A 24,652-nucleotide genomic window follows, 5' to 3' on the forward strand; every position below is an offset into this window, starting at 1 on the left:
TATTGTAAATACTCCCATACTGGCCAGTTTCAAACCAGCAACATGATATCCTTGCAGGTGGGTTAGAAAGAGCTTGCTCAATTGCTTCTCTTGTCTGATCCAGCTCCAGGCCAGTTTGGATGGCTCTCACCCCCTGGGATTGGGGCAGGGATTTTCAGGAAAGGGAAGGCTGCGGTAGCAGATGGAATCAGGCTCCAGGTATTGGGGGTTGGACAGAAATGCTTGCTGGAAAAGGTGAGAAAGAACAGGGGCAACATCAAGGATTGATTGGCTCACTGACCCATTCCATACAGGTCCTCTGCTGGGTGCTGGGAGTACAGTGGAGAGAGGAATAGTTCCTGTCCTCAGTGGGAGAGTTAAAGGGAGACACTTGCATCAGAGATCACAGCCCATGCCCTAATCGGGGTTCTGCGTTTGGTGGTGGGAGTGCATATGCATGTGGAGTGCATATTCTTGAAGGAGATGACGGTGGGATGGTCTTACACCCATTTTCTCCCAATTTTCCACTTTTCTGGCTGACTAGTCCTCAGTCTCCTTTGCTCGATGATTATTTTTTTCTACCTAATGTTAAGATTTGGTTCTGGGCTTTCTTCTCTATTTATATTTACTTTTTAAAATGAGTTTTACCTTTTCAAAAACAATATTGTTGACTCCCAGGTTCATACCTGCAAAGGAGATGTCTCCTTGGAACTTCCCATTTAATCTGTTTAATGTGTTCCACTGCCTATTTGACATCAACTTAGTCCATATTAAGTGGGATCCTCCTTGTCCTAGTCTTCTTCGTCATTCTTCTTTTTGGTAATACTGGCGTTAGAATTCAGGGCCTTATACTTGCTAGCTCTACCACTTGAGCCATACCTCCATCCCTTTTTGCTTTAGTTTATTTTTTGGATAGGTTCTTCTTTTTTTTGCCCAGGGCTGGCCTTGGACCATGACTCTCCTATCTTTACTTCCCCTATAGCTGGGGTTGCAGTAGTGTATTACCGTACTAGCCTGTTTTTCAAGATAGAGTCTCACTAACTTTTTAGCCTGGCCTGGCCTCAAACTGACCCTTCCACCTCTGCCTACCTCATAGCTAGGATTACAGGCATGTGCTAACATGTGCAGCCATATTTCTTCTTAAACTTGTTCCCCATCCCTCATCTTATTTTTCACTTCCATAAATGACACCACAATACACTTAGTTGCCCAGTAAAGACCCAGAAGTTAGTTACCTTTGGCTTTTCTCTTTCTCTATCCCCTCCATGCATCCGTTAGAAAACTCTTAACAATTCTTCCTTACAATCTCTTTTTATCTCCATCTGTACTACCACCTTAACCCACATCACTAACCTCTCTTGTGTTTACCTTCCTGGCTGGTTTACTCTCTTGCAGTCTTGCCTTCATCCAATGCATCTCTAAATGGCATCACATATGATCTCAAATAGTGACTTGCTGGTCTCCCCTGCTATAGACATATAGAAAGCATGTCCAGATGCTTTCTATAGCCTCATGGTGGGCAGAAGTAGTTCCCTGCCTTCTGACTTTGAGCTTGTCTCTGTGACATACTTTGACTAATAGAAGATTAATGGAACTGACACAAACACCAGCTTGAAATCTGTCTGCAGGGTTGGGCATTGTCTCTTGTGTTCTTGCCTTTCATCATGAGAAGAACGTGTTTCATAAGTCACTGGTCCAATCAGAATGAGAGACACTTGGAGCAGAAGCATCTGAAACTTAGAGCCAAGCCCAAATCTGCCAAACACTTGTCAATTCACAGCTGCATGAATGAGAAACATATACTCGTGGATTTATGCTACTGAGTTTGGGGTCTTTTGTTACACAGCGTAATGGTAACAATAGTGAACTGACAAAACTATCCAAATCCAAGTCACCTTATTTTCCCTCATGCAAATGCTTCCTCTTCTTATCTTGCTGCCATCAGTCTTGTCTGGGCTCCAAACCTTTCTACATGTATGTCTCAGAATGTTTTTTTCTGAAATGTAATGTGATCACACCTCTCCATACTGACATCCTTCATACTTTCCATTGTGTCTTACAATGCCCTTTATCACGTGACCTCTCTCTGTCTCTAGTTTCATTCCTGCCACTCACCCCTCTACTCTCTCACTCTACCCTCCAGCCACAGAAATTGCCCGAGGGTGGGGGTCCTTCAGTCTATCAAGCCTTCTTAAACTGTTTATTCTGCTTAGAAAAAAGTCCTCTCACTCCTATTGATTTGAGCTGATAATCTCAATTTCTCAGAACAAGGGTTATTTTCTCATTAGTGTTCTAGGTCCCCAAGCCTCTGTCACACACTGTCACACCTCTCACACATCTAGCCCTAAGGTGTTCATGCACCACAATTTGTTTGGAATTGCTTGTATGTGTGGTTCTTTCTTCAGGTTGTCATTCCAGGTGTACAGGACTACCTGTCTAGTTTACCACAGCATCTCAGCACACAGTAGGTGTTCAATTAATGCCTCATCTAAGAAAGAATAAACCATGCAGAAAGTGTGGGATGAGAACATTTCTGGTTACCTCTTCTCACCTCTACGGATTCTGTCAGAAGTCATAGACTCATAGACTCAAGTGAACTCGTGCTTAGAAAGAGAAAAAGACAGCTATCTTCCATTCTCCCTCCATTGCTTCTCAGATTTATTTTTACATTTCTAAGCTCTAGCTCGGAAGTATGAGTTTGCCCTTGCTTCCTGCAGCCTGCGCAGTGACTTTCTTAGTCCTGTTAGAGCTCACTATACGAACGTTCATCACCATAATTGGACAAGAAGCACTCATTTTCCAAGCTTTGACTTTTAGAAATATTTCTTATTTTGGGTGCTAGCTCGCTTCTGAGCAAGCTGCAAATATAATAAATGTCAAAATCTGTAAAAGTACATTTTTTCCTCACTGCCAAATGCTTGAACCTAATGTCAGGCATAAAACAGCTGTCTGGATGATAATTATTCCATAATTATGACTTGGAAATCCCAGCTGGATGAGATGGGAAAATTGCTTGGAATTATCGGTAGGTCCCTTGTGAGGTTGGAAGAGGCCATTAAACCCACGCGGGACACTCAGTTCCGATGTCAGAGATGCAGAAAGATGTCCTGGGGTGACTGCTATGCTAAATGGAAGGAGGCTCTCAAGCATCCTTTTGGAAATGAAGCCCATTTTCAGGAACAGTTGGGGGTGGAGGTGAGGGCAGATCAAATGCTTGCAGAAATAAGCCTTACATTTGATTTTCCATGAACTGGAGCGTTTTTCCAAATGATTTCTGTATCTCAGATCTCAGCGTGAGGCTACACAGTGATGCTCCCAGTGTGGCTAGGTGTGGGGAAAATGGCCACTAAATGGCATGCAATGAAAGGCAGGGAGAGACCAGGGCCTGAACAAAGCGGTCATTCTCCGGAGAAGACCTGCAACAAACGGTTCCTCCAACTCTTCAGACAGAAATCCACCGTAGAAATATTGCTTACGACGGCCCAGGAAAGTGTTAACTACAGCCCCCACCATGTCTGTGGGATTTTTAGGGTGGGAATCTGGGGGGAGGGTCAGGAGTTCTCTCGCCTCTAGTTTCTTCTCTCCCTATATGAAGTTGATAAGGCCATTTTAACGTTCATAAACTGACCCTGTCCTGTCTTATAGTAAAGATTCAAACTGAGGGATGGATCCAGTGACTGCACTCCTGCTCCTGTGGCCACAGCTGTGCATGGGGACTGCTATGGCACCAGGTGCTTTTCTCAATGGTCCCTTCCCCTCTCCCTTTGGTCTTCAGTGCTTTTCTGGTTCATGGAAAAAAACCTCACTGCCTCATCTTTGCTTTTCTGGCTGCAGGAAGTAACCTCTCTGGGGCTTGCCCTCTCAGTCTGTGGAATAGGGGTTCAAACTGCATTGTACTTAGCGAGAAACCTGAGCTCTCAGCCAGGCCTTGGTGGAGGATACAACCCCTTGTCTACCCTACCCCCGTACTCCCACCACCTGATCTTCTTTCTGTTTTTGGATACAGCCTGCCTCAGTGTCTTCACATTTGCAGTCCCCTCTTCTTAAAACTCTCCTTCTCCTCCCCATACACCAATTCTTCCTGTCATCTGATTGTCATTCACAACCCAGCACAGAGCTCACCTTCCTGTCCCATAATTTCAGAGTGACACCTGCCCCTGCTTTCTATCACGTCACCATGACTCTTATCTTCATAGGCATGTCCTCTCCCAAGTCAGCACACACATGTATTTGCTCACTCACATACTGCCCTGCCCACCCAATGTACGCTCCTCTCTAGAGGGAGGGCTAAGCCTATCTTGTTCATTTCTGTATTGCCACGTTCCTGCCATGGCAGGTGCTTAGCGAGCGTTGGTCAAAGCAACACAACTTTCTCTAGAGTCTTGTCAACCAAAATTTCCATGAGGATTCTTGTGTATGCCATGGTTATTGGTCATAGAATGGCCTGGTTTTCTTGCTTCTTCCCCTCTACATCAAGGGTAAAGGACATCATTAATTACAGGCCTAATAGTTGTTCTTGTACAATTCCAGCAGAATGACTAGAGTAATCCAATTATGTAATTTTCATTTGGAAGACATAAATTTGGGCCAAACATCTAATAGGGCCTTAAGTTTTGTCTTCATGATGTTACCCCATCAATAAACATTGGGACCTGGAAAGTGTATGTTTTCATAGCTGTGGAAATTACTGACATGAGAGTAATGTTTAATTTTATGTCATCTACAGAGTATTGGGAGAATGTCAGGAGAGGGAGGATGGCAAATCACTAGGGGGATTATTTATGATAGCTGGTGTACATCTGAGTTGGAGTCTTCTTCATTCAGGAAGAGTTCAGAGTTGATAAGAGGGCCTGGCTTAATTCTGGGATGAGTTCTACTTTTGTTTTTGAAAGTTTCTGATTTTTACCTTCCATGGCTGTACCCTGTAACCCCAGTAAAAGAAAAAAATAAACATATGGATTGCTATGGTGTAAATATAGTGTCTCCCAAAGGCCCACATGTTAATGGCTTGGTTCCCAGAGGGGCACTATTGATTGTTGCTGTGGCCTTTTAAGAGGTGGGCCCTATAGAAAGTCCTAAGGTATTGGGGGCGCCTGCCACTACAGGGGATTTTGGGAACTCAGTCTGTCCTTCCTTTTTTTCTGCTTCCTGGCTCATGAGGTGAACCATTTGCTCTGCCATATGCTCCCACCATGATATGCCACCTCTACCAGAGACCTAAAGCAATGGAGCTGCCTAATTTTGGACTGGGAACCTCCAGAACTGTGAACCAAAACAAACCTTTTCTCTTTGTAAGTTAGTTGCTTCTGTTATTTCATTTTAGTAACAGTAATTCTGAAAGGCCTGAGTTTTACTGCTTCATAACTTTAGTAAGAGGGAAGTGAGAAAGTGAAACAAATGGGAACAAGCCAGGTGGGTGGTGAATTATCAGATCCACGTGCTAGAACTTGGCTGGGCCGGGGGCATCGCTATTGGCTGCTCTGCCAAGGAAGATTAATGCTGACAGAGGGTCACTAATTTCTCTTCTAAGGAAGTTAGGTCATGGTAACTGCAGGGCTTCTGCTCAGAGCAGGACAAGCAGGCTGCTTGATGATAAGGGAAGACTGAATGATGGAACCAGGATCCTCCTGTCTCCACCACTTGCTCATGTAGCATTCTGTTTCTCCTTAAAAATAAATATGTGAAGGGGTGTCATATGCATGAGCCTGCCCACACTCTCAGACCTGAAGCAGCCTTCTAACTGTGAAGGGTAGCTGTCTTGTGAAAATGAATATGAGTGCCAGGAAAGAACTTGCCATGGGTTCTATTGCATTCCACACATTTTTCATGGCTCCAGTATATGCCTGCCCCATAGTGTGTGCCATGAGGAAGACAAAAATATGAAAGTCAGTGTCCACTCTCACCAATATGTGGGTACATGAAACTGCTTCCTAACCTTATGGATAAACTTTGACAAATTCAAGAGAAAAGAATATTGGAATTTTGAAAAACAATTCTACATAATAATTTCAACTTTTTTTTTTCAGTACTAGGATTTCAACTGAGGGCATGTGTTTGTTAGGCAGGTGCTCTACCACTTGGGCTATACTCCAGAACTTTTAGTTATTTTTTGGATAGGGTCTTGTGTTTTTATCCAAGGTTGGCTTCAGCCCATGCTCCTCCTACCTACACCTCCCATACAGCTGAGATTATAGATGCACACCACGACACCTGGATTATTTGTTGAGATGGGGGGATCTCACTAACTTTTTGCCTGACTGGCCTTGAAACACGATCCTCCTGATCTCTGCCTCTTGAGTAGTTGGGTTTATAGGCATGAACCACTGTCCCTGGTCTTCCAACTCCAACTTGGAGTTCTAAAGAAAGAACTCAAAATGTAGATATAAATTTAGGTATAATTTTTAAAGCTCCCACAAAATCTATAGATTGAGGTACAAAGATGTCTGAGGCATAGTTACTTAAAACAGTGAAAATCTTGAAGCAATGTGTCTAAGAGTAGTGGCATGATTAAGCAAATTTTGGAATATCCTTATGCTAAAATATTAGGCCACCTTTGAAAATGAAGTTTCTAATGAGATTTTAAGACAACTGGGTTTGACATAACAAGAAGTAGAAAAAGTAATGTACACAATGTTTGTGTAGTGTGATCTCAGCTGCATAACACACCTAGAAAGAGGAACACTAACAATAGTTATCTCTGGATTAGAATATGGATAAATTTTATTTCATTCTCCAGAACTATAGTGTCCAACAAACAGCTGTAAGCTACATGTGGCTATATAAACTTAAGGTAATTACAATTAAATTAAAATAAAAAAATACAGTTCACACACTAAGTGCTTCTAAGTCACTTGTGGCTGGTGACTCATGTATTAGCCAGTGCATCTGTACAGCCTCTCCATCATTACAGAAGATTCTATTGCGTGGGTACTGCTTCAGAGTTTTCTATAAAGTACATGAGTTATTTTTGTGAGGGAAAAAAAAGAATAAAAAAGTGAGGGTTCAGACTAGCCAGTTGGAGAGAAACCTGAGAGATTTCTTTAGCATTGGCAAAACTTGCATTTTAAGTATGTGACAAGCCAGCCTTAATGGGAGAGTTTAAACACAATCAATAATACAGCTCTCATCTTGAGAACAGGAAAGATGTGTTACAGAAGGGACAGGTGGTCCACGTGCAACCCAGAAAAAAGGAGTCAAAGAGCCGGGATTGATCAATGTGCCAGCATGACTGGGAGAGAAAGAGGCCTCCAATATGGGTGGGTGCATTGAGCAATGGTAGCTCCAGGAAAAGTTACCCAGCAGATTTCTTTTGTTTGAATTCTGTCCTTCATCACACAAACTAGACTGGAGAGCCTACTAGTGCTCACTGCCACCTACATCTCTTCCCCTTCTGGGGCACACAGCTAGATGAATCACTCAGATCTTTCTTTTTATTATTATTATTCATTTAGTCACATGTGCATACATTGTTTGGGTCATTTCTGAGATCTTTCTTGCATCTAGGTGAGTATCCATGTGTTATTTGGACAATGGAATTAGGAGAGACAAGACACAAACTACTTTTAGCCCTTGTCAAAATGATCTGTGTAATCTATGCCTTTTCTTTCTCTTTTTTGGCTAAAAAATAAGGATTCTAAGATGGTAGAATAAGCCCCAGTCTCTGAGTTTCTGTTTGGAAGAGTCCATGGAGCTGTCAGAATGGGAACATCTGCTGTGGAATTTGAGAAATCAACCATTGTGAGTTACTCCAGGGAGATTTTGGAGTTGTCTGTAATATTGTAGCATGCACTCCTAGTCTAACTTAACCTTCTTTGCAGACGGTGTTAATGCAGCACGCCTCCAGAGACGCTTCGGCCAGTCCCTGAGAATATGGCTCTCAGGGTGTTACTAACTGATGATTTTTTTTTTTTGTACACAAGAACCAATGGGCCATGCTGTACCAGCTTGTTTAGCAAGCTTTGGGATGTATAACTGGTCTCTGCTTTGGGACTCTGAGAGTCAATTATCACAGCTGTTCTTGGAGAAGAACTGTGCCTACCTGACTATCCCCCCCAAGAGTCTCAGACGCCAGTGGACTTCCCTGAACAGAGACATCTCACATATGTCCCTCTAGTTCACTTTTAGAAGGAAGGAACTGGAATCCTGCACTTGACCTCTCTGGGCTTCTGACATTCTTCATTTACTTGTGGCTTTTATTCCATATCCTTTGCTATAATAAATCTTAGCCACAAATATAATCTGGTATTGATTCCTGTGAGTACTTCTGATGGATCATCAAACAAGGATGGTCATGGAATATCAAGAGTATCTTCCACATAAGATTTTTCTATGGGAATACAGAGAACAAATCACCCCAAATAAGTATGCTCTCTGCCTGTTACTTATGTACCTTACTGCTATCTGTTGACATAAAATACTTGTGAATTTGGTTGATGTAAGTCAACCAAAGAGGCTGACTGACAATGGTTTCACTCTTGACCTGCAGAATTTAGGAGGGTTATTTGGAATCCTGTGTCCACCCAATGAATGACACCCTTTCATTGGCCAACCTGGATGGCATCTCTTCAGGGTCTCTCTTACATGAATCACCCAGCATGTAATGAGATGAAGTAAGTACAAATATACTAGAGATGGGGTTGGCAAATTATGGCCAGGAGCCAAATTTGGCCCATCAACTGGTTTTGTATAGCTCATGAGTTGATATGATTTTTATATTTTTAAATGGTTGAAAAAAATCAAAGTATAACACACTATGACATGTGAGAATTACAAGCATTCCAATTCCAGTTTCTATAAATAAAATGGTACTGAAACTGCCAGGCTTTCTAGGCTGCTTCCTGCTACATAAGCAGGGTTAGTAGCTGTGACAGAGACCATCTGGCCCATAAAGCCTAAGATATTTACTATTTGGCTCTAGACAGAGAACATTTGCCTGCTTCTGTTCTAGAGTACTGAACATCTCCAAAGCATGGCATTGGAAAGACTTTGACAAGAGGGTTTTGTTTCTTCCTCAATATTACTATTTCCACACTTCCTTTGTCATAAGATGGTCCCAGTGGCCAAGGTCACTAAAAACACACTCCATATAGTTCTGGATTTAAGAAAAAGTTATGGGGAAAACCACTTACGTATGATCCATAATCCACAGCTAGAGTCTGCAGGGCCCAGGGAAGACCCAGCCCGATCAGGATGTCAAACACATTGCTTCCAATGGAGTTGGACACAGCCATGTCCCCCATCCCTGCAAGGATGAGAGGCCACTTGAGTGAGGGAGGGAGGGGACCCCAGGAGAGGCAGGAGCCCCATGTGGGACTCTCTCAGCTCTTTGATATAAGAGCCAGAGAGTAGTTTTTCAGGATTACATATTTGATTCTCTCCCAGTTTCTCAATGATAGAAAAAAAATGACACTGATTATAAAACATAGAAAAACACGTTCTATTGAAATGTTGAACTTTCAAATATGATCACTGATTCAAAAAACCAAACATTTTCCTCAAAATTCTGGAGGTTTTGAGCCATGCTTCTGAAAGGAACAAATTTAGTAGAGACTCACAAGCTCACAAATTACATATTTTAGTATTATTTCCTGACTGCTGTAGACTGTATTTAGATCTTCTGAATAATTGGGTAATATGAAGATAATGCAGTTAGTATAATTTTGTGAGGATTTCTAGAGGACATGGTGCTAAGTTTTGTAGCTGCACAATGCATTTGCTTAAACTAAATGCCTTCTAGCATCAATCAAACACATAAATGAGTGTGGGTGTGAAAAGGGCACAGCCATCAAGAATATCTACCTGGGGAAGTAAATGTGGTGTTGAAGAAGGAAAGGGTCTACTATACGCTGAAAACTGAACTCTGGCAACTGTCACTTTGAGGGGTGTGCATCTTGGTAAACCTTAGGTGGGGGGGGTCGGGCCTTTCTAAGCCTCAGTTTCTTTATCCACCAAATGGGAGTAAAATTGTCCCTACCTCACACACTTGTTTAAATTGATAAGAAATGCACCTAAATTCCTTACTCAGCAAAGGAGGCCCACCACTATATTTTTATTATTAGTTTTAATGATGAAAGGATGGTAATACAGCCAGAAGGGGCTGTGGGTGCTGCCTAGGAAAATGAGGGAAAAAACCTTCTGGCTCATTTGACCACCACATTGAGGTTACCCACCACTCCTTCCAAGTGGAATTTTCTGCCCCATTTGTTGCCACATGGACCCCACCCCCAGGTACAAAGAATTTCCTTCCTATTTTTTTTCCATCCCTGTCACCTCCAGAGGTCCCACCTTGTCTAGCCACAATGAGGCTGGCCATGCAGTCAGGCACACTGGTTCCTGCAGCCAGGAAGGTGATCCCCATGATGACGTCAGGAATCCCTAGCGTGTAACCGATGATCGTGACCTGGAAGAAGCAGAAAGAAGTGGTGAGTGAGCTAAGGCCCACTGTGACCCCACCTGTCCAGGCTCCCTCTGATTAAGACTCAGAAAAGGTTCCAATCTGGGCCAGTTACCTGGGGTGCACGCCTGCTCACTATATCAACACTGGGACAATGGACATCATACAGATGAAATTCAGGCCTACTGGTCATGAGACGTTGTACTCTCAGAATACAGATTTTTCAGTAAAAAGCTAGGCTTCTCATTGACTACTTTCAGGTGACAAAGGCAGTTTGTGGAAATAGATTTTCAGGAAAAAGATAATGGAACAAAATATGTGAACTCAAGATGGTCCTGGGAAACCCAGGATGCTAGGCTATGCTAAGAATGTAAGCTCTGCATCCGCAGCTGTATCGTGGGAATTTCTGTGACTTGGAAAAGGGCTGGATTTCACATCATCTAGTCTTGTCAGAAAAGCTATAGGCAGCTTTTCCTGTCATTGATTCTGCGAAGCTTGGTAAAAATGCCATTTTCTGTGTCAACTTCATCTTCTTCACCAGTTTCTCAGTTTCTTTCTTTGTTTCTCTCGCTCTCTCTCTCTCCCTCCCTCCCTTCCTACTTCTCTCCTTCCTTCCTATGCTTTCCTACTTCTCTGATGAGGAAACTGAGGCTCAGGGAGGCATTTGTCCAAGTCCAATGCTGCTGGAAAGTGGCAGAGAGGATTCCAACCTAGGTGGATGGGCTCATTGCATAGGCAGCACTGGGGTCTACACAGGAGGGGCTTTTACCAAATGAACCTGTGATACCTGAGATTTCACTATGCAGATGAGCCCATTGTTGCTCCCTGAATTTCCAGATGGAAGGAACTGAAAGTAGTTTGTGAGAGAGACATGAAGGAATTGGTAGAAAGTAACAGATAAGTGGGAAAAGAGATAAATTCCCTCTTTGTGGGCCTAGGGAAAAGACACTGGCAAGACCTAAAACTAGTAGGACATTTTAGGGCACCGTTGGGTCTTGCTCACTTTCTATAAAATTGCAACGAATGCAAACCATATGTCATAAAGAGCACATTATTCTGACAGCTGGGTGGGTCGATGTAAAAGATACCAACACAGGAAACCAGACTTCACTGCAAGACTACAATTGCTTCTTCCCTGTCCAGAGGTTTGGGGGATGTGAGGGAAATCCACTGAGATGTTTGGCTTACTCCCTTCCAAACCAGAAAAGTCTCCTCATTTCCGTTCAGAGCTGAATTTACCCCGGGGGTGGCCTCAGGCTTCTGACTTCTAGTCTCCAGGGAGGAAAGGAGATGCCACAACACACATTTCTATTCTGTTATCCTGAGGAGCTTTTGTAAACTGGACCTACAAACTTCCCGATTGAACCTTGTTTTTCCTTTCCTCAGCTCTGTCCCTGAAGACTGCGGTCTGGCTTAGCCCAGATTGGCATGCCGCACTTATGCTGTTATTATGATGTATGAGCTTGAGTATAACATTTTGGGGAACCGATTACCCAAGGAGACCAGGCCAGGTCTCTTGCTTCTCCCTGTTTTCTCCCTTACTATCAGACATTTCTCAGGACTTATCAAAATCCCGTGATTAGGAACCCAGATTAGTCAATTCACCAGTTAGTGGACTTCAGAGAAAACCAGTAAGCCCCTTGAAGTTAGGGGTAGCAGCCCCTGTCCTCCAAATCTGGATCAGAGGTAGCTCTCAGTGAACATGTCAGATGAGGGAGAAACCCCTGGCTATAAGACTTCAGTTTTAGTAAGTTTTGTGATGTTGAGGTAAGGGATAAGTATGAATTCATTGTATCAGTTTTACAAATTTGTTATTACCTCCAAAATAATCTTTTCAGAATCTTATTTTTAGCTCTTATTTCCCCTGAATTATATTGCATTTTTGTCCAATACTCATGCAAATATAATTTGGATTTTCATAACTTTTGTCATGGCTTTTAATTTCTGTCCAAATCCAATTCTAATGAATTAGGCTCCCCAGTTAAAAAGCGTAGTTCTAAGTGAACAACACATTCTGACTGGTTGGGTTTCTTAAAATGACTTTGAGGCAGAGCTAGTTTAAACTACAGCCCCATTACCCAGGCTAATCACTTAGTAAGTATTTTAATCTCAGAAGGGACCCTTAATCCAATGATGCCATTGTCTGGCTGAAGAAACTAAGACTTGGGAAGATAGGGAGGGGGCAGGTTGATTATCACTTTCCCAGTTCCTCACACTTTCCTATGTGTCTTTTACCTGTGACTTCCATTGCTCCTCACTAGAGTAAGTGGAGTGCATTTTCCCCACCTGGTGGGTGCTGGGCTTGGCCGTTGGAGTATGGGAGGAATAATGGTAAGGTAAATTAGTCCCACGTGACAGCCCTAGGGAATATCTAGTGTTTCCACTTGTCCTCTTGCATTCTAATGATACATCATGAGAGTACCATTTCCTGGTCACTACCACTATCTGAACCAAACATAACTATCCTGTAGCTTGGAGCAGAGCTGGATAGTCAGTCCCAGCTAAGATGAATCAAATCAAGTCGACCTGAAGATGTGTAAGCAGAATGAAGGCTTGTGATTCTAAACCATTCAGTTCAGGGGTAGTTTATTTTGCAGGTTATTGTACTAATCGCTGGCTGATACAGTTATTGGTTGAAGCCTCAACTCTTACTGCCCTCTACTTCAGTCTACCTTTCTCTAAAGAGATCTAGCAATGCCTGGGGTCCTGTATACACTTACCATCCACACCATCATGTAGGAGAAGGCTGCGATCCATAATGTGGATGAAGCAAATGTCACCATAAACCATTTCTCCCAGCGAGGCTTGTTGCAGTTGGGGACAGTGAAGTATAAGACAAAACTCAGTGGCCAGGTGAATGCCCATTTCACTGTTTCCAGTTTGCCAGCTAGAAAAATGCAAGGAAAAGACAAGAAATTTAGTTAGCTTTGTTTCTTTGTTCTACTAGCCCCTGCATTGCTTTCCCCAGAACTACATCTTATCATATTGCTCTTTTTCTAAAACATGGCTTTTTTTTACCACCAAAGAAGACTGACATACAAAACCAGAGTAAAAAGAGTTATCCACTGCCCACCTGCTAGTTAGGTCAGGGTGGGGCTGAAGGAATGGTTTGGGAAAAGAAGAGGAAGATACTCAGGACACAAAAGGAGTGGCATTAGAGTAGGTATGTAAAGGACTTGAAGTGGGGGGTGAGGAGCTAGGAAGACCACCGGTTTGTGTCTGTTCTCATCATAGTTTGGTGACTGAATTTTTCTAAAATTATAAAGCGCCAGTAGATATAGCGCCATCTAGTGGAATTTCTAAGCATTCGCACCCCAAGCTGATAAGGATTTGCAAATTAGTAATTAATTGGCTTCCTACCCAGCAACTTGCTGGTGTGGACAAGATGATCGATTTGCCATCTATCCCATCTTACACTATCCCTATACTGCCTGACCATTTTGTGTATGAGAGACACCCAGAAATGCTTACTTTCGTGGTTCTACTGCCATGAGTTCCTTATAACCTCAGATTTGACAAATATTAGCTCGAGTCCTTTGGCTTTTGTTACCATCCTGCTTAGCTGCTAATTCACATCCTGCTTCACTGCTAAGAAATATGTACATACCCACTTCAATGGAGATACAGAACATCTCCATCTTCCAGAAAGTTCTGTGTCTGTTTCTAGTCAGCCTTTAATCTGACAATCACAGATTAGCTTTTCCTGTTTTAAATCATCTACTAGAGTTATATGTTTACCTTCTTTGATTGAACAAGTATTTTTTTTTGTAATTTATTGATGTGTCAGCAATTAATTCCTTGTAATTGTAGTATTATTCTAACCTGTGAATACGCTACACTTGTTCATCCATTGTCATGTGGGCGGGCATTTGGGGAGTTGCCAGTTTTAGGGCATTACAACCAAAGTGACTGTGAAAACCCTTCTGGAAGTCTTTTTGTGGGCACAGTTTCATTTCTTTTGGGTGAAGACCTTGGGAAATTTCTGGGTCATGAGATGGGTATTTGCTTAACTTTGTAAGAAACTGAGAACAGTTTTTCAAAATGATTGAACTATTTCATATTCCCACCAAAGTTAGGGAGGTAATTTTTATTACAATATTTTGAATAAGGAGAATGTGTTAACACAAAGTTTAATAAAATTTGTTTCATATTTTGAACCAATACACAGTCCAATTTCATATTTTCTCTTACCAAACTCGAGTTTCTTACAATTGCATAGAAAATTGCCTAACATCATTGCTGGCACCCTCTGGTCTCCCTTAGAAGCCAGGGCAGGGTGGTTTATAGGAGAGAGTGGGGCTTCCCCATCAGATAGCGTTGGGGTCCAGTTTCCACTGTGGCTTAGGAGTTGCATTGTTCAGTTACTTAAACTCCCACAGCCTTGGTTTTATCATCTATGAAATGTGGACATGCAAACATGGAGCTCACAGAATTGCTGGGAGAATCAAATCAGATATTAGCACAGGGGTTGGACAATCTAAACTTATAAGTGGCTCTTGCCAAAATCCTGATATATTCTTGATTTGTCCTTTTCTTTCATCCCATGCCCAACCCTGACACTGACCTATGAAATTTCTACCATTTCCACAGCCTCCACTCCCCCAGTCGTTCATCTGTGGCCTGGCTACAGACCTGGCTTCTGAAGGGGAGTCCCACACCAGTAAATGTCCTACCTGCATCTGTTTCCTACCAGCAGCCAGAGGCAGAGTTTCCAAAGGCAAATTGTTCTAGAACCTTCCACTACATTTATGGTAGGGAGATATGGTTTTACTCCAAATTATGAGGCCTTTCTGATCTGATCCCTGCCCATCAATTTCCCTGTTCATATACCATCCCTCATTTGGCTCTTTTTCAGCACTCAAGCACTCTGAGCCCTTTTCAGGAAGCTCAATAAATATTAATAGTAATAACACTACTATAAACAATTTAATCAGACAGAAAAAAGAAAAGTTTGAGACTCTAGCAAAGACAGATCAAAGCAAGGAGAAAAAATTATTGGGAAAGAGGATTTCTTCCTGTCAGCTGTTATGCATATTGTTAGACTTAAAGCTGGGTGACAGTCAAGGAGATGATGACATCTCTGAGTCTGTTTGGATGGATTGTAAAGCAAGAAGTCTGTGTGACTGTTGTCTTGTGAGGGCTTCAAATACTACAGAATCTACAATATGGCCAGATCTCGGAATCTCAAATAATCCTGCAATTCCACATGTTCCTAAATCCTGCAATGGGGCGTCCAGGCTTTATCCACATGGAACTCTTAGGATCCCCTTTCTGGCCCCTTATGGGACTTGCAGGGAGAGAACCTGAGATATGGTTTGGTTTAAAATACACACGCAATCAAAGATTTCAAAGAAACACATGAATAGGAAGAGAAATGACCTCAATTTGGTTCTTTAATATTCCTCAAAAAATAAAAAAGAGAAGAAAGATGAAGTCAGACCTTACAACGGCAAGTGCTGGGAAAAATGAGATTAATCAGACAAAGCTGCACACAGTTCAGCTAGGGCCAGTGAGGGCTAAGCTTTTCCTCAGCTGTTTTCAAATATTTCAACTTGGCACTGTGAGGACATTATATCTGGAAGGCACAGTTCCACTGTCTTTAAAATGGTGTGCTTTCTTTTTGTTATTGCTCCTTTGTAACGACAATCTCAAAGGTAGAAATTCAGTGAGTATTATCTAAAATATGTCTTTAAGAGTAATATAACAAATATAACTCCTTGAGCAAACTAAGTGTTTGGGAAAGGCATTTAAAAATGATTTTGATGAGAAGTTAAACAAGAAGAGTCCACATTTTAGCTAGTCTCAATGTCCATTTCTGGACAAAGGGGTAAAAATTATTTCCTTTCCTCTTTGAGTCAACAGCAATTCTGAGCATTATTTTATCTTTTGTTCCATTACCATTTGGTCCAAACAGTGCCCCAAAGGGACAGGTTTATTTGTTCACTTAGCAAATATTTATTGGGTGCCTTCTTTGCCACTTTGGGCCATGTGCTGCTCCAGGCACTGGGGACACAGCAGTGAATTAAGAAAACAAAACTTCTTTCCATGGAGCCCATGTGCCAATGATTAGGTGATTTCATGAAAGCCAGTCAGCAACATGGAGATGAAGCAAGGGGAATGTGTTCTAGTATTCCTTTGTGAATGACTTGACTTTAAAGAGCAAAAGGCCTTGTTTCTAAATTATGTTCCTTAATTTTTTTATAAAGATTAATTCAATTGGAGACAGAAAAAGTAATTGTGCAATATTTTAGACCAATAGCTAAATACATACATTTGTTCTGGTTGTCTAGGAAATGAAAATGCACATTTTAAATAGAAAGTATAGAAAAAATTAATTCCATCTAGAAAAAAGCATAATTATATTTTGGTGGATTTCCTTCTAGTCTTCTCTTTATGGAAATGTGTTCACATTTCTGTCTGTCAATGACAAGGCATTCTTCATTCAAGAGATAAGAATAGGTATATTCTTATATGTATGTATGCATGTACATAAACTATGCATAGCATAATATACACATGACATATGTGTACATTATATCTATATATCCTATACATACAGTATGTGCACCTATGAACAGTTACATTAATACCTGTGCATTTTACATAGTATACAACACATTAAATGTATACAGTATACAATTCATGTCCCATGTACACATACATCATTTATACATTGCATCCTATACACATATGCACAATCTATTCATATATACATTCCTATGATGCATATATGCATATACACATTTATACATATATTATATATATATTTCAGGATTTACATATTACCAAATAACTAATTGGTTAATTATACCCACTACAGTCAAGTCCTGGAGAGAAGTAAACCCCAAAGCTGCATAACAGTAACAAGGAGAGGGAGCTCCATTTCCTTGCAGGATTACCATGAGAGAAAAACGTCCTCTTTGTGTGGATGGACTTTTTTCAGGCCAAAGGATCTTGGTGCAAGAGGGCCCATCGTGGGCTCCCTGGTCTGAATCTCCTTGGCATGTTGATATCCTCTGCTGGCCTGAGGCACACTCTGGCCTTCTTACCACTGAGCCATGGCCTGTCTGACCCAGGGAGGGGCCTGGTTGGGCCCCTGAGTCCAGAGATGGGGTTTCTTAGTCGCTCATGGGAGGAAAGTGAGGTCACAATGTGGCAAGTCCATTCTTCATCTCAGAGTAGAATCTGGCTCTGATTTAGGCTCTCCTAGGTCTTAGAAAAACTGTGGTCACTCTTTCACTCTAAGTCACTAGTTCTTGACTACTCCAACTGTGAACTATGGACCAGCAGCACAGGTGTCACCTGGGAGCTTGTTAGAAATGCAGAGTCCTCAGTCTTACATCAAACCTGAGTCAGGAACTAAATTTCATCAAGGATGTCCAGGGGTGAAGGGCTGGTGAGAACTTTGGTGCCTGATATGAGGTTCGTGAGCCTCAGCTGGCATGATTACAGGGAGTAGGTCACCTGCAGCCACATCTCCTCACACACAAGGAGCCAAGAATATGTGACCAAAGGTCTGAACACTCTATTGTCTGCAACTTAATCACTGAGTCAGAGGGGCTGTGAGCAGGCATTTCAAATACAGTCATGCACTGCATAATGGCCTTTCGGTCATGAATGACCACACATATGACAATGGTCCCGTAAGATTGCATCACCTAGTGATGTCATAGCCATCTTAGTGTATATGAATACACTCCATGATGTTTGCATAATCACTTAAAGACATGAATTTCTCTTAAATGACACATGATTCTACCTTGAAACTCCACAGGAAGGTCTGGAATTGTTCTTGACCAGGAAAGGAATATGGAACAAGTGATGGAAAAGGGTACTTTGTCCCACCAAGTAATGAGGCTCAGGCATGGGAACCAGACCATCGGTCTCACATCACATAGGTCTCCTTCATTGTCTATCTGGAGAGATACACTTAATCAGTGTGCCATTTTCTGCACACTGGAAGACTTTAGCAAAATAAGTGGGAGCTTGATTATGGTCTGCTAATGGTAGGCTCTGAACACAAAGTGGGATAAGCTAAGTTCTAGACATGGGCCCCTAAATTCTGCACGCCAGTCCTCAGAACCCATGAATAGGATAAGCTGCAGTCTCATGAGTGCTGTGTTTTATGGCCAAGTTGACCTTCAGTAGTGAGGTATACAGGTGGTCTGGTCTAATCATAAGCAGAAGGGGATTCCAGAGAGATCAGAAGGGTGAGCACCTGGTACATTCAGTTGAAGATGAAGAGGCTCTGTGAGGAGGAACTCAGAGGGCCTCCAGGAGCAGTGAGCAGGCCCAGAAAACAGCCAGGAAGGAGCTGTACAGCCTTAAGGAACCGAATATGCCACCAACCAGGTGTATGTGCCAAGGAAAGATTCTTCCCAAGGCTTCCGGAAAGAAACACAGTCACGTCTTTATTATGGCCTCGAGAGCTCTGAGAACCCAGCCGGTCTTCCTACCTGACCTGCAGAACTGTGAACTAACCAGTGGGGGTGTTTTCAGCTGCTAAATATGTGGCTATTTGTTATGCAGCAAGAGGAAACAAATACAGAGGCTTTCAGGGGAGGAATGGAGGGTTTGGTCATTTACTCCTTAAGATGATTTTGACCTGGTTAACAAGGAAGAAGGTTGTCAAGAAAAATCCTCAAAGGTGGCAAAATGTATCAATAGCCAGTATAGAAAACCCCTTGTCTGAGGGGTTATGTTCCATGGCCTCCATTTGTTGCCTGAAACTGTGGATGGTATAGAGCCTCACATACAGTTTCTCCTATACATTCAAACTTAGGTAAGGTTTAATTTATAAATTAGGCACAGTAAGAGATAAACAACAATAACTAATAATAAACAGAACAATTATAACATACTGTAATAAAATTGCCAGCATTACTAATCTTGCACTTCAGGGCTGTTATTAAGTAAAAAGGGTTACTTGAACATAAGCACTGCGATACCATGCTGCTAAGTGACTAACAGTTGGATAGCATACACAGTATGGATACACTGGACAAAAGAGTGGGATGGAGCAGGACATAGCTCATTATCAAACTTACAAATTGTTTATTTTCAGAATTTCTCATTTAATATTTTCAGGCTGTGGTTGATTACAATTGACCACAGTTGACTTTGGATAACTGAAACAACAAAAATGAAACCACAGATAAGGGAGGACTGCTGTATACATTTTACTATCAAGATAACTTACTGACAAATAATAATCTAACTGACAATGGTTGTAGAATTTGGCTGGAGCATCGGAATTTGGACAGATATTTTCTAATTAGTTTTGTTAGGGGTTTAATAGGTTTCTATTTAAGAGCCATGAGTGGGCTCAGTAGCAGTTTTGGTCTGTTTTATGTATGGTCCCCTGGACCCAGAGAGAGAAGCACCTTAGGATCACAGCAAGTTCTTGCACCCAAAACAACACAAAACTCAGACATATCCCCCATTAAATGGGCTTTCAAGTGGGTCATGTAATCTTCCTTAGATAGTCCTCATGCACATGCTTATTAAGCCTCAGGCACTTTGATGGTCCCCAAAAACAGCCAGAAGCTTCTAGAAAAGCAGAGACTGAATTTTTTGGGCTTGGTCCACCATTCTACTAATGGGTGGGAGACAAGGTTTCTAAAATGTCTAACTACAACAATCAGAGGAAGGAGGACTTGGCCCTGTTGGCTGAGGTCCTGAAAACTCTTACAGGCCTTGCCCCTCCCACTTTTAAGATACCAGGGAACCTGGTCAGCCCCACTGGGGAAGGACCTGCAGACCAACTTTTTGCCCAAGTCCGCATCTTCTGTGGCTCCAGCTCTGAAAATAGCAGGTTGTGGAAAAGGGAGGGACTTGAATAGGGGCAAAGAATAGGAAGTGGGAACAAAGGAATTTGGGCATGAGCCCCCAGTGCTGGCATTAGAAAGAAAGCCCTAGCAAATATATTTAATGGTATAGGTGAAGGGGAATGAAGTACTTGTGCCCTGGAGCAGGAAGCTGCCTTGCCAACATGGGTCATGTGCATTTCCTACTTATCATTGAAAGGTCTTGCAGAAGAGCTAAGAGAGGACCATTGTCTAAACAATGCATTTGATCAAAGCTCAAATTTCAACCTGTGTGATCATGTGCCACCATCTTTGTCATCTTTGGACCTTTTACAAAACAGACTTGCCCACTGTAGAAACCTCATATAAATATGCTTATGTTTACATAGACACTTTTTTTGAATTGAATAGTAAAACATTCATCCAAGTCAAGGCATCCACTCAGTGGCCTTAAAATAACTCCCCAACCCAGCCCAGATATAGGACCTCTTACAGGGGGGGTCAAATGGCGTGTATGGTCCTTCATCATCGTCTTCATCCTCCTCCTCCTCTTCTTCCTCCTCCTCGTCATTCTCATTGTTCTCGTTGTCCTCGTTCTCATTCTCTGTCTCATTGCCAGCCTCGGCAACAACATCGTCTCTCCGAGTCCCATTCACGCCCCTGTCCGGAGCACTGCTGGGCCCTGTTCCATTCTCCACCGTGTGCTTAATTGGGATTTTGATGGCGACCTCTGATTCCCCATTGGCATAAGCCCTGCTGTTTATCAGTCTTTGTCTCTGGAAAGAGAAAATGATATGTTTACCATGGTCAAAAAGATGGCAAGCACCTCACACCCAGAACTTGAGCTATCAGGATCTTTCCCGTGCAACTGACAAAGAGGCGCTTTCAGAAGACTCTGGAGTCAAGTTTTAAGAGATTACGCAAAGGAATAATCAGTTCAGACAATCTCCCTCTGGGAGGAAGGAGTAACCTTTGATGAACCATTGGAAATTGCAAATCCCCTTAGCAGAAAATTCCATGTCCAGTTGTACACTTCTTTGACGTCTGCACTGTGGGGTTATCTTTCTTCTGCAGATTGTAGGAATTCTTTTTCCATATGTGAGAAAGCCATAATAGAATTGTGTTTGGATTAGTGTATCAATAAAGCGGTCACCCCAAAGAAGGACAATTAGCTCATAGACTCTGGATTACTTTAAACTAAGATAATCTTTATTTAGCAGCTGCTTCTGTTCAGGCTTACACTAGGGGGCTTTATTTAAAAGGATGAACAAAGGAAAAAGGTAGGTAGAAGGGGACAAAAGAGTTTTGCTATATAACTGGGAGCTAGACATGCAGAGAGAAGAGTATGGATTAGTATATACAGCTGGCCAGTGAGCAAAGATGCTGGGAAAGGACTGAGGGATACTATCGCATTAAACTCGGAGTCAGGAAGCCTTCTGTCCTTTGTTTACCACCCCTGTCCAGTGGTAGGTGGACTGTGCTTTCCCAAGTACCTCATTGATCAACATGCGGCTAGCCATGGAGAGCCGGGTCTTGGGGGGGAAGTGGCTTGTGATCATGATTCGAAGGCCAGCCTCAGAGAAAGAAAGCTGGTGTGGGTAGGCCGACAGCAACTCATCCACCATGATCACTGACGCTTTGCGGTGGAAATTGGCTAGGGAAATGAAACAGATGAAATAAAATATTATTGAGGCCAGGAGTAGGAAAGAGGTATTCACTCATTCTTTCTTTTCTCCTTTATCTCCTCAATCCTTCCCTTCTTTGCATCCGTTCATCCATCCATCCAACCATCCATTTACTTACTCACTCTCCCTGCCTCCTGTCCCTCCATCCACCCATGCATCCAGGGAAGGTTATATAGAGAAAAAATTGGTGAAGAGTAAAAATCTCCTTCCCATGGGTCTTATTAATAGTTTATTTGAAATGATTTGAAACAATTCAAGCATTGCTCATTGACATGGTAAAGATGAATGATAACATAAGAGAATTCATCTTTGTCCTCAAAGGTTTCTTTCCCCACCACTTATATCTGGGACACAGGAAAGACCCCAATAACCTTTAGTATTCCCTTCAGCAGTGTTTGTACTGAGCTGTTAAATGTTACAGAACTGACTTTAGTGTCAGGTGTAAGTCATGATGTTGACATGTACATGCTCCTGAAGCCCAGCCTGTGAGCAGAGTGGACAAGGGGATGGGTTAGTGAGCTATATACGCACAGAAGACTAGTTTTCAGAAGGGATCTTGGGACAAGTCCATTATAATTATGTTCTGGGAGGCCTGAAAAATGTTCCAGCATGGCCTAAGTCTCTTCTCTGTGAATGAGTCACAGGTGCACATAGCTTACAGGTACCTTGCCACAGCCTCTATTGGTACATATTCCTATTTTTCAATCCACTAAACCATGAAATGTTCTCTGAAAACACTGACTAATATTAGGTAGCTCTACTTGGTCCTACAAGAGTTCCTTTTATGGTTATAAACTACCAAGAAGAGAAGAAATTAAATAAAATCCCCAGGAATAATGGTTCTAAATAGCACCTAAATCTTTATTAAACCTACATATAATACTCAGAAAAAAATATTTGTTTTTCGAAATTTAATAATTACCTAGGGAGTCCAAAGTAAGAGGTATATTTGAAAATAATCTGTATAGTTTCTAATATATTTCCTGTTTTTTTTTTCTGCAAAGCAACTGTATTTTCCTATGTTCTTCTACAAAAGAATGTTATTTGTCAGTGGTATCACATTATTTTGCTTAGTATATAAATTGCTTTATAAGAACATAATATTTATGTTCTTATAAATATTTATAAATATTTATTTATTTGAACATAATAATTACTTTCAAAAGAAAAGCACTTTTCACATCTCCTTTTGCACCTTGGACACTCAGTTAATGTAGCTTGAAAGTGAATTTGGATATATGTAATATTGTACTAAAAACACCTGTCACTTATAAAGCATCACACCAAATTATTGCATATACTTCATCTGATTTATTCATTACAAAATGATTCTCATTAATCTGAAGAAAAAACTGAGGCTCAGAGAGGTTAAGTAATTTGCTTCATGGTCACATAACCCAGATGTGATGGAACCAATACCCCAAAACCCATGATCTTCTCTCATTGGTCCTCTTGGCCTCATTTCTCTGTATCATTTCCAGAAAATGTGTTCTCTGAGACTCTCCACTGGGCTTCTGAGTTGGCTACCAGATACAAGACTGTTCATGATGCAGCCAAAGGGAGGGTGGGAGAGAGAGAAGCTTCTGCCTCCTTGTCTCCTCTTCCAAGAGACAGGCAGTGGTCCAGCAGAGCCAGCTGGGAATGCCTGGGTGTGGCTATGAAATGGGCAGGAGGACTCACACTCTAGCATGGGTTACCTTTCTTAAGTAGCACCACAGTTGCGTCGCAGTTGCTGCTATCATCGATTTCCGCATTATTGGCCAATCCATTGACCATGTTCCCAGCACCTTTTGTCCTCCTTTCAAAGCACTGATGGATGCAAGCATTGTATCTGAGCAAAGCAATAGATAAAAGAAAAAGTCATTAGCACTTTCCACTCCGTCATTTCCTCCATTTCCCAACTCCCTCCATGCTCTCCCTGGAGCTCCAGTGATCTAGATACATTGAGTGGGGTCCCATGCTTCATGTTATGATTGTTCTCATCATCCCGTTTCCCCTACAACATAACAACTACTTCCCAACTGAAGGGTCTATGGTAAGTGAAAATAAAATGATTATTATATAAATCAATGGTACAGGGCTTCCTTAGCCACCTCTTCAATGGCAGTGGAGGACTGACCTCCCATACTCTGAGGCTGAACATGAAGGCTTTGTGATAAGGCTCCCTGGACAATCAAACTCTCCCTTCCTTGGGCTACATCTCCAAGGTTTTTATTGTGAGGAACTAGCTTGGTGGGGAAGGGGATGTCTCATGTAATGGTTGGGCCCCATGGTCTACATATTATACACTGGGTGACTGTCCAGGTCTTTGTCTGTCTTTTGTTTCATGGAGGCAGAGATTTTATTGTGTGAATCTTTGTTATTGTTGTACCCTAATTCCAGGTCCAATTGGCTCCTGGCTTTATGAAAAAATTCTGATCTATAATTCTCTAAAATGATTGAGTAAAATCATTGTGTAGTGTGTCTTTTTAAAAAAGAGACCAGGTAGCATATGGTTTACTGAAAGAACACATAGGGAAATTTTCAGAAAGATAATAAACACAAATCCTAGCCACAAGTCACTGATAACCAGAAAAATAAGAAATGGCAAGATCTCTAGATCACTCAGGAATAATGGGAGCAACTTGAGTACAGCTGAACTGGACAGGGGCTGTTCTTGACAGGTAAATGTTCTTGTCTCTTTTTCTCCAGTACTAGAAGATTCCTAATAAGTACTTGTAGGAAACACATGAAAACTCCTGGGCAAAGACATGGATAGTGTAGACCACTACTGCTTACTCTCCCCTATT

At 41.9% G+C, this 24,652-nt stretch overlaps 1 protein-coding gene across 4 annotated transcripts in view; it reads right to left on the minus strand.

The window, feature by feature from the left end:
- Slc24a3 (solute carrier family 24 member 3) overlaps window positions 1–24,652 on the minus strand; it is a 499,789-nt gene that overhangs the window by 9,656 nt on the left and 465,481 nt on the right. For all 4 annotated transcript variants that reach the window (XM_074074249.1, XM_020170610.2, XM_074074251.1 and 1 more), the window contains 6 exons: window positions 23,561–23,694; window positions 21,672–21,832; window positions 20,672–20,954; window positions 13,093–13,259; window positions 10,264–10,378; window positions 9,108–9,220 (listed from right to left, as the gene is read on the minus strand). In XM_074074249.1, the coding sequence (XP_073930350.1) occupies window positions 9,108–9,220; window positions 10,264–10,378; window positions 13,093–13,259; window positions 20,672–20,954; window positions 21,672–21,832; window positions 23,561–23,694 (973 nt within the window). The remainder of the gene's footprint in view (window positions 1–9,107; window positions 9,221–10,263; window positions 10,379–13,092; window positions 13,260–20,671; window positions 20,955–21,671; window positions 21,833–23,560; window positions 23,695–24,652) is intronic.

The sequence above is a fragment of the Castor canadensis genome, chromosome 5, assembly GCF_047511655.1.
Source record: "Castor canadensis chromosome 5, mCasCan1.hap1v2, whole genome shotgun sequence".
NCBI classification, from domain to species: Eukaryota; Metazoa; Chordata; class Mammalia; order Rodentia; family Castoridae; genus Castor; species Castor canadensis.